This window comes from Acanthaster planci, linkage group LG02, assembly GCF_054643075.1.
Source record: "Acanthaster planci isolate LZ-2023a linkage group LG02, COTS_SCS, whole genome shotgun sequence".
NCBI classification, from domain to species: domain Eukaryota; kingdom Metazoa; phylum Echinodermata; class Asteroidea; order Valvatida; family Acanthasteridae; genus Acanthaster; species Acanthaster planci.
In genome coordinates, this window is record NC_141778.1 from 17,492,818 (window position 1) to 17,509,607 (window position 16,790).

The 16,790-nt window shown below is 39.7% G+C and overlaps 1 protein-coding gene across 1 annotated transcript in view; it reads left to right on the plus strand.

Moving 5' to 3' along the window:
* The window catches only part of LOC147799964 (uncharacterized), a 78,396-nt gene that overhangs the window by 18,963 nt on the left and 42,643 nt on the right, over positions 1 to 16,790 (plus strand). Inside the window, exons 4-6 of the mRNA XM_087148733.1 lie at positions 12,226 to 12,312; positions 13,152 to 13,275; positions 15,053 to 15,166. Of these exons, the coding sequence (XP_087004859.1) occupies positions 12,226 to 12,312; positions 13,152 to 13,275; positions 15,053 to 15,166 (325 nt within the window). The remainder of the gene's footprint in view (positions 1 to 12,225; positions 12,313 to 13,151; positions 13,276 to 15,052; positions 15,167 to 16,790) is intronic.

A 16,790-nucleotide genomic window follows, 5' to 3' on the forward strand; every position in this document is an offset into this window, starting at 1 on the left:
AAAGTATGTTAAATTCAGACTTTTCAGGCTACAAATTCTTGTGGAAGAGTCTTTCAGGATGACTCGCTATGTAAAATCAAGAGAAAAAATAACGACAATTTACCGTGAACTAACGTACTTGCGATGGTCGTGTATCTTGTGCAGTGGGCCTGGTTCAAACTGAAGTGGTGTCACACTTACGAACGGGATACTGCATTTACTGTGTCAACTTCGCGGGCGCGCAATGAAGTTCAACACAGAGAGCCTCGGTTTTGATGCGGATATGCGCAGACGGCGCTAATGTGAAATCCCTCTATGAGCTGTGGTTTGACAGCTAGACTTTTCTTCCCTATTTATTTAACGTTGCTGCTGCCAATGTCACAACCCAGTAGGCAATGCCATAACTTCAGTTGAACCATATTTAATTGTGTAAGTTCCTCAACAAATTATGACATAAATACTACAGTAATATGGACAGAAACAGCAGTCATAAAAGTCATTGAGTTTAATATACCGGTTATTAAATTGCACCGCTAAGCAATTTTTTGTGTAGTCAACTTTAAGTACATTGCACATCTATACTTCAGAATTCTGGTGTATGTCTGATGCAAAGTTATGCCAGGTTTTGTGAAATAAGCCGCTGATAATGGAATAAAAGATTCCTCAAAACTGCCCCGGGCAGGGTAGCTCATAAGCCAGAAGAATCCTGTGGAGAAAAGATACCAGTTGTGAGAAGCAGTTACAGTTGGAGAGGTGGGAAGAAAACCCCAGAGGAATATCCTAGGGCTGAGTTGATTCAAATAATTAACTACTTGAATATTTGACCTTCTATTCGATCGAATATCTGAATATTCAGTCTCACCGGCCAGCAGATTGTTGATGATTAAACCTTATACAAAATCAGTTGCAATAATGTACATTAATTGTACATTTTAATCACTGTAATAGCTTCTCATGTCTGGAAATATCTCCAGCCATGATTTAGCAAGATTTAAGAGACGAACAATACTTCTTGCCCTGTTGAAAATTTCTATTCCTTTTAAATTTGTTAATAAATAATTTACTTTTTGAGTAAGCCATAAGAATTCTGTGGCTTTTCTTTTGAATCTGCTTAAACTAGGTTTCCACAGTGCAATTTTTCTCATTTAAAACAAAAGAAAATTCTCCCTTTTTATGAATTTTGCATTTGAATATTCAGATTCAGAAAATACCGGTAGTATTCAAATAATTGATTGAATATTTGGATATTCGGCACAGCCCGAGAGTATTCTGGGAGAAATCCCAGGGAATCGGGAACTGAAAACCCAGTCCGCAACTCTGCATGATGACCCGGCTGGGAATCCAACCTGGGCTGCACAGGTGAAGACAATGCTTGCCAAGGGACAGATGTACATGTACTGTACATTATACTAGTGTGTTGCACGTACAGGCGCTACATGTACATATGTACCAGTACTTACCTGTACATTCTTGAGTGCTTTACAACAAACCCACTGTGAGGTCTCCAAGTTGATGAACTATTAAGCTGAAATTTGTATTCTCTGATGTCGCTGTCAATGGATCAGTGCATTTGATGTGCAATAAAATTGGTACCGTAGCTTCTAGAAATATTGCTGTTACATTAGATTTGCGCCAACTGAAAGTGCGGGTAGTTATTAAGTTAGTAACAAGTGCGTTAATATGTCAAGTACATGTAAGTGTGTAGTACATTATGTGCACTGTATTGTTTAATTGTGGGGAGAGTGATAGGGCAGTTCTCTTCAGCCATCTTTTGCAATGCACTTGTACAATGTGCATGTGGCTGCAGAATCTACCATACCGTACATGTACGTGTATACATGTGTATGCCAGTATGGGTGTATGGTATGAACCGGTACATGCATTGAAATGTATAAATGTACATGCCCATTATGAATATTTGCATATACATATGCTACGGTAAAATTCTTTAGGTAAAAATTTACATTAAAATCAATTATTAACGTCATTACTGTGGGAGACTGCATAAGTTTACGGGACAGATAGCCAGTCTAGGCGTCATTTCGTCTTCCTTTCAAAAAGTACAGTATACAGGTACTTTTAGAACTCATCACTACATGCAAAAGTGTAAACATTGTATTCGTGTTCAACAAAAATAGGGCACCTTAAACATTGCTCAAAGAAACGTTATTTCTTGAAATAAAGATCTGTCTAAGTCTGTTTCAAGATGTGTGACTAATGTGGGGTTTATTGGCGGAGAAATAGTGAGGTGACACGTATGTTAATTGGAAGCGCGGAATTTGGTGCAGCTCATGCACTGCAGCTTTTCATCTGGGTTATGTGTGCCATGGATTTTTTATGGCCTCGTTCTGATTTAAAAAGGGGTCATTTCCTCCGGAGCTTGTGGTGAGTAAATGCTTTGTAGGGTTTCTTGTGCCAGTAAGGTTCCTGGGTGGGTGAAATTGAATGAGTTTCACTTGCGTTTAGCAGTAAAAACCTAGGTATTTATACATGTACCTTCATGCTCCGGTCACAATTTCGTTCCATGGCCCACAAACTGTGTAGGCTGTACATGCACATGTAGAACACATTAATGCAAGATTTTGCTGTGACTGCACTTGTGTCTTTTCTCGCTATTTTGCACGACCACTTTCGCACTATCTTTGGTTTATACATCTATGTACATTAACGTTTCAGACAACCTAGAACACACCCAGGGATAGTTTAGGGGGGACAAGTCAGCAATAAAGAATTGCAGGCAGTTACGTAATGTGCGGCGTCCTTTCTTCATTGTGCTGCACTGCAAACGCACATGGTCCCAAATAATATTGGAGGTCGACCCCCCCCCTTGCGGCGTACCACTACATTCCTACCATTATTGTGTCTGTGTGCATTTCACAGGTACCAGTAACATCTCATCAGCGAGGTGACAAATTGTATTAATCCTGAAATGACTGTTATCAGTCGTCTTCTTTGACATCAAGGAACAGCGAAACCCCCCTCCCCTCCAAAACAGTCTGTGTGCATGTTACTGTAAATTTACAGGTCATGCTTGTACATTTTCATGTACCGGTACATAAATATGACCATATGTGTACGTGTACCTGGTACTTCAAGGCAGGTCATTTGATACATGTACATGTATCATCGGGTGCCCGGCAGAAGGGCATAAGCACACTAACGCCCTTTCGCTGGGAAGCATAATCACAGCAGAAAAAATATTCGCGGCAAAAGGGCGTAAGAAACATACTCTCTTTGTTTAGTAAAAACAGATATATAATTTACTACAAAATCAACCTGGGCTGTACAAAAAGCAACCTTTGAACAACTTATTAAAGGACTTGGGCATTTTTTTTTTCTACTTTTTGCCAAGAAATCTTCATATTTCATTAAAATACAAGAGTTACATACTTCAGCCCTTTTACCAGGAAAAGTTTTTTTGCAGTGATCACGCTTCCAGGCAAAAGGGCCTAAGCGCTGAAGCCCTTCTACTGGGCACACGACGGTATGCACATGTACATATTTGGTACAATTAAACATGTGTAGATGTACTCATGTGGCGGGCAACAGGGTAATATTGTAGTGCTACTACACATGTACGTGTACCTACAGTTGTACATCTACTTACATGCATTGTTACAAGCGGAAATTAATGTGGATTTCATTCACAGGGGTCGGCTGGTAAATCTGATGCCTCAAAAGTCTGGTGATTCTTTATTAGTTTATTTTCGCCTACTGTATAGATCTGATGCCTCATTAGTCAGACGCCTCGTACAGTACATGTGAGTCTGAAAATTCGGACTTTTGGGGCGTCGGACTTATGATACACACCCCCATTTACAGACCTGTGTGTCATGATTTGTATAACATGTAGGCCTACCCGGTACATGTAATTGTTCATGATGTACCACCCTTCTGTTCATTCTGTGCAAATTGTACACATGTACCGGTAGGATGAGAGAAACTGAAAAAGCACAATTTTTATGCACCAGCAAGGGAGCAGCTGTCAGCTAAGGTCGAGGTCATGCTTCACCAATGTCCTGTCAAGTGAGCATTGCATGGAGATGCCTTGGTGGCAATTTTGGTTGTGATTTGTGTGGTTAATTATACCGTATGTGTACATGTATCCCAGACAGTCAGACAAGGGTGAGTGATTGTAATCCCATGCATGAAAAATCTAAAAGATTAAAAGATAACACAAAGATGAAAGGACAGCAACATACATCATCTTCCCTTTACCAGTTAACGTCGAATTTTCTAACCTGAAAAAGCTTCTGGGGACTTTCTTTTTTGTACACGTAAATTCTTCAACCTTGCAATTGCGCTTTGACCTAACCAAGCATGACATGTTATTACTCTATGTCAACCACGGAAATGAAAAAATTTTAAACAAGTGTACACGTGATTAAAATTATGTATGTTTACACGTCATCCAGTGGTTAAATGAAGGTCGTTTCGGATACATGTATCTTTTTTTATGTAGCTTGTTCTAATACCCTGGCAAGATTTTACATTTACAGGGAATGTACAGTATGATCAGGAAAACTGTAGGGCTGTAGAGACTTTTATTTGTCCCTACATTTTTGGTTCTCCAGTAACGCATTTAAATTTATTGACATCAGTTACTCTCTGGGCCTTTCCTTCCTCCGTTACTCCCCCCCCTTTGTCCTTCCTGGCTGCTCTGTTCCAAAATAAAGAAAATACTAGGGACAAGTTTCTTCAGTGTTTACATTGCGTGCCTTCGTGCACCCACACAATTTGGAAAGGTTCCCAGGTGTTCTTTAATTCCATCAAACTTCTTTTACATGAAATGATTGCTCTGGTGAGTCAGGGTCGCTGTTGCCATAAAATGAAATCGACATTTGAACCCGTACAGGTTTTGACTTTTTGTCCCGACTCTGAAAGAAGCACGTGTAAAAACGTTTTGAGGGGAAAGCTCGTTTTCAGTCCTTGTTTGCGAAGCCCTTGGAAACTTTGTTTTGCCGAGTGTCCCGAGGCACAGCCATTCATAGTGTGGTAACGGGAGCATGATGAAAGTTGAATGCACCTCATAGTTGGAGTCCATTTTTCTCTTCACGTGCTGCATGTTTGACTTCTTTGTGCTGGAGTACAAAGGAGTTGGGAGCAGTGTGGGGAAAGTCCTGTATCAAGATGGTGATTTTTTTTTTATTAGATGACATTCTGGGGATATGTACAGTACCATGTAACTTTCTTTGGGAAAATGGTATTACCTGTATGCCTTGTGGAGGCTTCCCTAGGAGAAAATGTTGGACTTTGCTTCCTTTGAAAAAAACATCCTCCAGAGCCATGATTATGACCTTTTTTCAAGTCAGGTTTCCCCAGCGTGCTTGTCTTATTGTGAATGCATAAAAGTAATGGAATCCGATTGACCCAAAAGAGAAAGCGGTCAGTCTGTTATATTTTGTCTCATGTCCAAACAGGGTATCCACTGGATGATTGGCTATGGTGGCGTTGTAGTGTGGAAATCCCTCTGTGTGTGGCCAGGAAATAATCTTCGGGGGGAATTTTGAATATTCACCAAAGAAAATTCATGGAAAAATCAGGGAATGTTTTCATGAAGTGCCGGGAACCCTGAAGTGAAATTGCCCCTTCAAAGGCGTAAAGGCTCACCCACACATCAGTAGCCAAGACATACCGGTACATGTACATGTATGTACATGTATCTCATACTGTACATGTCTTAGCCTAGCAAAACGCTCTTGTCAGTGATAAATGTAATTACCGTATTATTTGGTTTTTGTACTTGCATTTTCATGTACATGTATGTACCGGTGAAAATGATTTCTAGGGTAAAATGTCCTGGTACAGTGTACATGTATGTATTTTCGTTATGTAGTAGTATGCTCGTGTTTTTGATTGAGTAACTTTATTCCATTAATTAGCCCATTCATCATTGGAAATATTGCAGCCATTCGGTATTAATATTGAGGGTACATATATATATCATAGATTGCAATAGCTGGATAACCACAGCTACATGTAAAAGCTTTTTAATTAATCAGATTTACAATTTTTGTTGCTGGATTACATGTATTTAGTTTAACTTACTGTTAAAATAATGCGCGCATTAGTGATCAGAGGGTTATCAAGTCCGTTGTAACACCAGTGCCCTTTGGAACAATCATTGCAATACTGAATAGACACAAAGTGTGTGAGCCATACTTAAGCCATCATAGCCAAGACTGAACCTTGCCCACCCTTTTGTGTAACTTTGAATATTGACACATCATTCATACGGTATATTGTAGTCATAATATTAACTCTTGCACTTTGATAATTGTCTGAAAGGAAGAGAAAAATACTGTGTGATGTTTTGTTAGAAATGGGGCAGACTACAAGGGCGTCATTTTAAGTGGCTGGAGGCGTCCGGGAAGTTTGATCTCTGTAATGCAGCTTCAAAAAAGAATCGTTAATATTGTGCTTACAAATAGTTAACTTGCTGGTTGTGCTTTTTTGGGGGGGGGAGGGAATTGGAGAGTTGTTTTGCTTGCCTGTTTTGGCCACATTTTATTTGGTGCATGTGGTTTACTCAACCAGATGAGTTTATCAGTTGTTCCACTTGGGAGAAGAGTGACTGTTAAGATGAATAGATCTTCACAGCACCGTGACTCAGATGAACACTTTTTAAATTTTAAATAAAAAGTTATAATTAATCTCATGACTTCAAATTCAACTTGGGTATCTGAACAGAATCCCTAAATTTTGAAAGAAATATAATTTTCATCTGCTCAACCAAAGGATGAGAGTTGAACAGCTTTTCATTGGCAAGTGTGTGGTAGACTTCCACAGCCCAGGCTTTTTAAAGTGCATTTAAAAAGAACCAATTGATCAAAGTACGCCCTGTGTAATTGCTCAACTGTAGGTGCATACAGTGTATGAAGTGGAACTCGGCCCTTTTTATAAAGATGACAACTGGAACTTTGTGGTAATCAAGATTGCTACATGTTCGTAATGTCACAATTAATTACAGACAATTTATGCTTCAGATCATTTCTTGTCGGCCTTTTCCCACCAAGTGTGATCTGATTTATTGAATTTCATTTTGCTTTCAACATTACTCTTTCACAGATATATACTTTGTTTCATCTCATCTAGGACTTACACTTTGGCAGACCGATATACACTGCAATTCAAGTTGTCCTTATAAGCTAAAACAAGTTTTAGTGTAACCTGTTCCCATTTTCTGCCCAAATTTTGAGTGTGGTCATTTAGGATTGAAATACACTGGTAACCTAACATTGTGTTCTCGCATTTAGTGGTTTAAATTGGGCGTAATGTGCTTAGCTTACAGGCCACAACACTATGGAGAAATGACGTAAATACATGTACAAACCTATTCAGTAATATTGGTTATCATTTTACGCGTCACTGGCTTGGTACAAGCCGAGATTATTTGAGGGTCAGAATACCGACCAGAGGAGCATGCCAAGGAGCCAATGAAAAGCCACCGTGTGTCTGGTCTGGTTTGTGCTGAGGTGGTGGCCATCAGGAGTCGTCAGGGAAGCCAGCCCCTAATGCTCTGTCTCCATGAGCTTGTTTTATTATTGTCCCGAGGGTCATTGCAAATTGAGAGCGTTGCAGTCGGGGCCTGCCACGTGTATCTGCAGATGCCTACAGCTTCAGTTGCCAGGGTTACTATAAATTTACATCTGCCTCAATTTATTATTTAAGTTTCAGTTCAACGAATACTGAGGAGTGACGTTGTCCTGCCCTCTTCTCTTTTTTGGGGGGGGGTTGAATTTGGCATTTATGTTTTGTGTGCTGTTCATAGTGCGCATACCGTACATGTACATGTGTCCAATGGATTCCGAAATGTCCAAACAAACCGGATGCCAAAATTCAAAGGGAAGTGAGTGAAATGCATCCTTGACCAAAGTCAGTACACTACACCTGTAGCCGTACACATTTGTGATGGTAATGTAAATTTGTAACGTTGCATTATTGTAATCAGTTACATGTATCTCCCTCATCTGCACACATTGTTGCCAAAAAGTGCATACCTACATGTACATGTATATGTACGTGTACTTTTATTTCTCAGAGAAAATCGTTAACTGTAGACACGAGTGCAGACAACATGTAGTTTTTTAATTTAATGCATTTATTAGCAGGTCAAACAGGATTGTTTCAGTTGTGAACAGATCAGTGGACAAAAATGTTAAATAGCCAGCAACAATGAATATAGATTTTTATTCAAATAGATACATGTAATATGCTCAATTTGCATACAAATGAGTGCATTTGTGTACTTGTTCATACGGTGTATGTGCACAGTACATGTATCTCCATTGATTTGTTCCCCATCAATAAGCAATTCAATTTTAACACAATGAAAACAAAGTCCATTCCCACACCCGTAGTGATACCATGCTTTCCATCCAAACAAAAAAGAATGGATTATTTGGGTTTCCTTTTACATTGTCACTGGCCGGAGCTGTCAATTTGACCCGTTTTGTTATTAGTTACCGGTAGACAGAGAGCAATGGAAATGAATTCGTCCTTTGTGGAAGAAAAAGAGGGGTACATGTAGTTTTCGTTTGCCAAATTTTTGCTGATCGTAACCGACAGAGGAAATTTTTTGGAGGGATCGGTTTTCAGTGATTCATTTTGTGTGAATCTCAAAGCAGAACAGTTCAGATGATTCAAGCTGTCTGTGCAGGTGTACAAAGGAGAATGGGATTCTGCCACATTTACATTCTTTACATTCATGACATACAGCACATGTAAGTGTGAAATTAAAACATAAACAAGCTGAGAATTACTGGTAGTGTGCCTTCAGAAGTTCAGACCTTGTCAGTTGCCTACATGTACTGGTACATATGGGTGCAACAAAAAGTCCTAAGGAGAACGTTAGCTTGGCCTGGCAAAATAGATACATATACATGTACATGCGTAAATAATTCCAATTCTGGTTGTCCAAATTTAAGAAGAAAAAAAATGAATATTCTTACCCTAGTCTCCAAAATCAAGTACCCTGTCATGCATGCGCATGAAAGTTATTCCGCTAGGAACTTGGCCAAAAATACCATTTTTTTTTTTAAATGACAAGATACATGTGCCACAACTACAGTCCGTTACAAAGTTGGACTTTGTACTTGCTGATCTTCTCCGGTCATCCTTCAGAAATTTTAATTGATAGGTTACCAGACTAAGTGTCTTCTCCCTGGAATGAATTTAGGACTAGATTGAGTAAACGGCAAAAGTTTGTTTTTTCTCTGGCAACGAAGCCAGCGCAAATCTTTTCCAGGTAATTCAGTTTCACAAATCAAAACCAAATAGTACAGTTCAAGCGGTACCTTTACATACTACATACAGTGGTTATGGGGAGGACGGATAGGGTCTGTTTGTCATTGAGTGTACAATGGCTTGTGTGCCAGAACAGAAATAACAGTATACGCATCGAGTATAAAATTACAAATTTGAGATTTTCCAATATCGACCAGAATTCTTTTAAGCTTTTGGACAATTTCAAATGTGTCGGTATGCGCAAGCCCAATGTCATAAGACGAGTTTTGAAAGATTTTGTATTTTGGCTTTGTAATCGTCCAGTGAATCCTGCACGCAGACATGTGTATTGAAATGCACTCACTGTGTCAGGGTCTCATCTAGTGACCTGTCTACCCATCTTTTGGACAAGCAGTGTAATTAGGGATGGGTAGTTTGCAAAATGGAGAGTAAAACACAGCAGACCCAAAAATTTATATGTAAAGCAATTATAGTAAAATATATACATGCAGTTTTGCTTTTTGAGCAAAACACAAAAATACATCGTATACAAGAGAAGGGTTTAAATATGTTCAGAAAAATGTTAAGGTGATATTATGTGGATTTAGGGAGAAGGGGAGGGGCTAATCTTGAATGCATAAGAGAGCAGGGAGGAGCTTATGCATACATGTACATGAACAGTACATGTATGTCCATTAGTCATGCATACACGTAAATGAAGTAGAGATTAGGGGAGGGGCTTGTTCAATTAGCCACGCCCTCAAGCTGCACTTTGATGTATGAGAAGAGGGAAGGTCTTATTTTGGCAATACTCCACACTTTGTGAATGGACCTGTCTATGTGTAGCATAGTGTCAGTGTCTGTTACAATATTGATTACTGGAGAACAAATACATGTACATGTACACATACGTGTACATGTACAGGTAGCTGGTTCAAGTAAATGCACATGTGCATGTACATGTAGCTCCAACAGTTCTGGCCTCTAGTCTTTATGTGTCATTTATCATGTGACTTACAAGAACAGCCTGCCTTTGAATTCATTTCAAAACTCATGCATGGCTATCATGCTCTTATTGTACATGCACATGTAATGGCGTCATTAATCCTGCGTCCAAAAGGGGGCTGTTTTTAATCATTAAGTATAGTTGTAATTTCCCTTGAATAATGTGATCTTTGGTGAGACGCTCTGAATTATATATGATGGGAAGAATTGGCATGCGATTAAGCCTGGTTGGTTCTCCATGCATGGTCTGTGCAGATCAGCTCAGTCCTGATGTACATGTATATTCAGTTCCTTGGTGATTTCTACTGTACCGTGTATGGAATAGCAAATGCATCTTGCAATTATGAAGTATTATTGAAATTTATCAATGAATACGCTGTTGTGTACATGTACATGTACGCACCTGGTAGGTTAATTTAGCAACCAGAAATAGAAGCCGTTACCTCAGTTGCACCACATGGCCCTGCAAAGTGTCCTGATTTGCCAAAATGTGTGTGTGGAGAGTTCAGGAGTGCATTGTGTGCGCTGTGCTGCTTCAGTAATGGCATTTCAAGGGATCAGTCTGCTTCATATGTGCTGTGGAGGAATACATAGAGGAAGGACATAGAAGGAGTTTCAACTCGGGCACTTCAAAGTGTTCAATGATGGTCACTGCCGAGTCAACAAATAATAGAGAACAATCCAAAAATGCCTGATTACTGCCTGCATCTTAGCTGGACAAGCGGGGCCAGTAATATCCTAGCAATACTTGTACTTTTTTGCTTGCAATTAAATACAAAGTATTGATGTGACCAGGAAATAGAGAGAGAAAAATGACTGATATTATACTTACTTTTGCCATCATAAATAAACTTTTAAAATTTTGATACACTCTTCCATTATCCATGCATAGAGCTTAGTTCATTAGGAACAAAATGTGCTATTTTATCACAGGGAGTGATCGTGAAATCTCATAAAATACGCTTTTGTACAAATACCATAATAAAAATGATTCAAACAAAACACAAAATCTTTTCAACAACCTGGCTATTTATTCCCAAAATAACTCCAGAAGAAAGATTTCATTAAGAGCAATGACTGCACATAGAAATGTAGATTTAGGGTGCACAGCGTAATACAAGCAACTGCCCAAGCATTAAATTTAATGTTGTCATGAGATCATACCAAGCACCAACAAAGGCGTGAATATTCAATTTCCTGCACCTCAGTACACAAAGTTTTAAGGATGCAGACAAGTTGCGGCAGCAATCGTAGGGTACAAAGGGGTTTCGTGGTTGTGAAACAGATGGTGTGTAGCAAGCGTTCGCTGCGCTCTGGCTATGGACATACCAGGCATTCCAGAAAGCGGTAATTGGCCAGATGTTACAGCCCGGGCGGTTCAAACTCCTTGATGAATATTGCTGTTGTGTACGGTAGTTGAGCCTCTCTCCTGAGAACCATGGAGATGTTCATTAATTTTTTGACATGCTTCAAGTTGTGGAACTTTTCTGCCTTTTACATCTTTAAAAACAGTCCAACATTCTGCCTATAAGCCAATGGCTTGTTAAAGAGCAAGGACCATGGGGGTCTGTGCAAAAGTACCCCCTCAGGAGGGAAATTAGAGAGAGGCTTGGCTTATGTACATGTACGTCTGTGTATCGATGCCTTTGGCATTTTTAAAGTGGCATCCATACATACCGGTAGATATCTTTCAGACTTAGGCATGTACATGTACTCATATGAACGTTACTGGTGCTTGTTCCATACATGTAGCATATGCATGCTAACCAGAGCATGGGGTCTAGTACTAGAGTGCAGTGTTCCTGTCTGAGAGGATGCCATTGCTGGGTTAAAAAGTGACCTCCACTGCTTAAGTACAGAGTGCATATGGTTATAATGAAATCACACACATGCACATTCCTAGACAAAAGAAGACATCATTAAGTCAAAGTACGAGAAGTTCAGATTTTGAAGGCATTCATGCCTCTGGTTTTGACAATATTAACAATGTTTGATTTCTTATTCTCTGTGTTCCAGTTCTGTTAAAACACTGGGTCTTGGCCTTTACAAGCAGTGGGACCTGGACTTGAGTTTACAACCACCAATGCTAGATTTTGGGGAACAGTAAGTATAAAGGATATCGACTTCTTGAAACCTAAATCCCCTGTGGTGTTTACTGTGCCTGCCTCAGGAGACATAATGGCAAGTTACAAAGGATTATTGAACTTGGTGCCCTCAGTCTGCATTTGGGCAAGGCACGTGCACCATGATGGCATGAATTCAGTTTCAAGTAGGAAGTACATGAGTCACATGTACCAGTTCAGACATTCTGCTCTAATGCAGAGTCAAGTTGTTGAACATTTTAGATTTGTCCAAAACTGGTACTTTGTTCAGGAAAAGATAAAAGTAGTTGGTACATGTATCTCTACAGGTAGCTTTTCAAGTAAGCTTACCAGAAAACTCATGTACACTTTGTGTAATAAAAAAAAACAGGGCTCGTTGTCAGAGTTAGTGTCCACTTGTAGATGTAGGTACACAAACATGGTCTTGTGCAGGAACGTGACTGAAATGCATAATGCATAGGAACCCATTCATTCATAAACTTATTCAAGTCCAAAGATTAGGTCTGGCCTTCACAAACCAACATGTTGATTGTCTGGCTCTACCCTCTTTGTTCAGTCTTGCTGCAGCAAGCAGTGAAGCAACTTCGAATCACGAGGTGGGAAAAGTGCCATTGTAGCTGATTTTCCTTGTACTGCACAGTAGGGAACTATCATGACCCCCTCCAAATTCATACTGTACTTGGAACTTTGATCTTGAATGTTTTGGTATTTACATGTAATACCATGAATAGTCATTTAATGCTTGGATTTTTTCTGTTAAGGTGTACTTTGTCAATGAAATCCCAATTGAATTTTATATTCTCCCACTTTGAATTGCTGTTGATTTTGTCTCATTTTCAGTGCGATTGGTATGCCTGAATTAGCGACGGTGCAAGTTTTCAATTCACACCCAGAAAACATGTTGCGGATGCTGTCTATTTCAGGGAGCACGCCGCATTTTCACTGTTCATTCTTTCAGGACAAGGTAAATAGAAAAAATTATCCCCTTCCCCTGCCCTCAGCCCCACCCTTTACCCCTCCCCCACCCCGTCTGTCTCGGGTAAAGAAGGTCTGCTTGTGTGCTGCTAAGGGAAAGATCAATGTGCAAGTGACATGAGCTGTAAGACACTTGGAATTTCATAACGTACACTGAGAATTTCAAGGGGAAGAAAGGCAGGTCTGAGATTTGTCAGGATTTGGTCTGATTTCAGGATTTTTGTCATCAGGAATTTCCTGATCTCAGGTTTTTTTTCATCAGGATATGAGGTTTTTTAAAACAATGACACGAACATTGTTTGTCGCCGGACAAACACTGAGCTGTTTTAGGGAACTCTCTGTCGCAGTTGGAATGGCTGCAAATCAAACAGCTGTCGTTAAGTCCACAGTTGAAAATGTAACACAGACAGTACATGCATGATCCTATCGTACATGCGCTTCAGAAGATACAGAGCTTGTTTTGGGCTAGAATTAAATTTGGGTCTGTGGGATCGCTATCCTCCTTGCTACAGCAGTTACACTACACACTAATTCCTTTCACTGCGACGAATCTGCCAGAGCACAATGAACGCTCACACTTTACCAGGCACGTGGTTGGTATTTTGCCAGAGGCCTCAAAAGAAAGTGGCTCCATTATACGCTATACATGTACAAAGGATATAGCTCTTATCACTACGGTACTTACCCCTACTATTCATTTTGGCGGCATTACCAGCGGAGGGCAAATTTTTTCATTAGTGGTGTGATCAGTGCGGTGAGCCCAACACCTTAGACCATGGAAGCAGATATTTACGCTAGTTTTTGATGGGCAATTTCAAGCTGTAGCAGTAGTAGGTTCATATCTCTTATCAATTTTAAATCAAAAAGCACTTTGGTTTGGACCAGTTTTAACTGGAAGTAAGGGTCAAGCGATTTTACGTACACAAGAAGAAATAAAGACAGAAGATTACTCTATCACTAAATGCAAAAAGCAAGCTATGGGAAGTCACGGTTGATTTTATATGGATTTTTGAAGATTTAACATAACGATTTCAGTGTTTCTTATTTGACACCTGATGATGTCATCATGACGTAATTCCTCTAGTGCATTTTGTATGTCTAAGGCTTTAAATTGAATTCAGATGATAGTCTATGTGCCAGGTTTGAAGGGCATCAGTGCAAAGGAAGGGGCAAAAGTCACGTGTACATGTAAAATGACCCGTGTTTTATCTATGGGGATAAATTGGGAAAAGCAGGGAAAAAAGGAAAAAAATTTTAAGAAAAACAGTAGCTGCTTCTTCTAGTGCCCAATACAGCTAAAACTTTGGGAAATGCGGAGTTTACCATTACGGTGTTTGTACACAAGTAATGGGTTATTTAAGGGGTGCCTTTAGGTAAACACAAATGATTACCGTAGACTGCATGCCACTTTGGGGCTGCAAAACCTCTGGTGATTATTTCGTGGATATTCCATCTTCTTAATCTCACCCTTGGAAATGTTACATAACTTGTTACAGTTTTCAAAAAACAACTTTCCACTACCCCCCATGAGTAATGCCCCCCAAAGTCAATCAGTATCGAGCCACCTGCTTCCAAAGCCAAACGTTTCTAACTTGAATAAGTCATGCTCCATGGAGACATTTACCCGTATACTGCAGACTTTCAGACTGAACATTCAGGAAGCATGAACAACATAGCATTGTATGTACCCGACTGTGGCCTGCATTCATTCAGTTCCCACAGGTGTCTGGCTTTGCCTGACAGTTTCCTCCTCCCTTCTTTCACAGGTTGTGCCACCAGGAGGCAATACCACATTTGAAATTGTTTTCCTGCCCCGGGTAGCAGGCAATGCCGAAAACACAATATTTATTCACACCAGCGCTGGGACCTGTCCATATCAGGTTAGTGGAGATGCTGCCTCAGCTCCTCAAGTGTGTGAAGCAATGGTTTTTTTACGCATCAGAGCTGGGACACATTCCGTTCGTGCAGCAGTGCCCGCAGTATAGTTTTATTTTCTGCACCTAGATATACAGGTGTTTTGCTTTCAGTGATATTAATTTGTTTTTGCCTTAGAGATGTTACTTCTATGCTAAAAACAATCCTAGTATGAAATTAACAATCCCATCACAAGCCAAATTACTATCATTGCTTAACCATGGTATCTGCTGCTTTTTGGATTAGAGCTAGCCATCCCTATCTCAGCCAAGACGACTTATGATTTGTGTAACTCCTGGGCCACACCGAGCATACAGTGTAAATATACACACAGGTGTCAGGGCGAAAAAACAGCAACCACAAAATGATTAGATTTTGTTACTTTTGTTGAGAACTTGAATCCTCAGCAATGAAAGTCATGAAGCATCTAATAGGTTTTGCAGTGAAGATCAATTTCTGTCTACAGAATGCTGTTGAAAAGGCATGGACAGCAATATCCTTGGACAGATTTTAAAAAGTAATTAAAGAACGGGAAATTTCTAACAGTGATGTGGAAATGCTTGAACTATTTTCAAGTTTCTGTGTAAAGGAACATTACTAACTGTAGCAGAAACAAGCAGTTTCAAAAATATTTGACACTTTTGATTGAATTTTGCTTCACCTTCACTGAGCCTGGCTATTTGTGCATAGCAAAAATGTCGACATAAAGCTGTTATTTGTTATTAGTGTCACTGCACCAGAGGTTTCTGGGAAGGACATCCAGTCGATTTTGCACATCTCATTTCCTCTCCATGTCCATTACAGTCATTCCTCAGAGGATTTGTACTTGGTGCAGAAAACAGCAAAGTGAAACAAAAGAACAAAATGAAATGCTGTGTCTTGGCATTTGCGAGCCGTAATAAATTCTGTGATTTTTTTGACGTACTCACACAGATCTTTCGTGCTCTTTATGTCTGACAAAATAATCTATGCAGACGGTCTAGAACCATTCTTACACCAAACCAGTGCATATTTTGTGCTTGTTTTTGGCGTCGCTCATGCAAATGAGTTTTGACTATGGAAAAAACATACTCCAGTACAAAGATGTTTACTGATAAGAACTGCAACTCTTTTTACAGCAAGTATGCAGACACGGAAGTCAATTTAATAAGTCCTTTCTAAATGATGGAGAAAGAGATTTGAGAAATGATCTTGAGAGACTGCTTTCATTGAAGTGGTATTCACTGAATGTATCATGTACATGTACCAGTATATTAATGTGTATTCTCAACCCCTTGTCTCTGTTTGCAGTTACTCAATAATTAAGTGACTTTAGCACTGAGTAAAAGTATCAACAAGGCTAGAATCCATAACAAAAGTAGGGCAGATACTCAAAGAAAGAAAAGCGCTTTGGTGTATGATCTTGTGCACGGCATAAAAAGGAGCTGAGGGAGTTGGTGAAAATGTACATGTATTAAAGTGCCAAGAATTTGTAGGCAATGGGTGATTATCCGGTGCTTAAGTGACTTTGTCTCAAAGGAGGATGCGCCACGATTTGCAGGCTCCCATTGGACAATTTAAGCAGAGGTGACGTCGTACTTACATGTACGA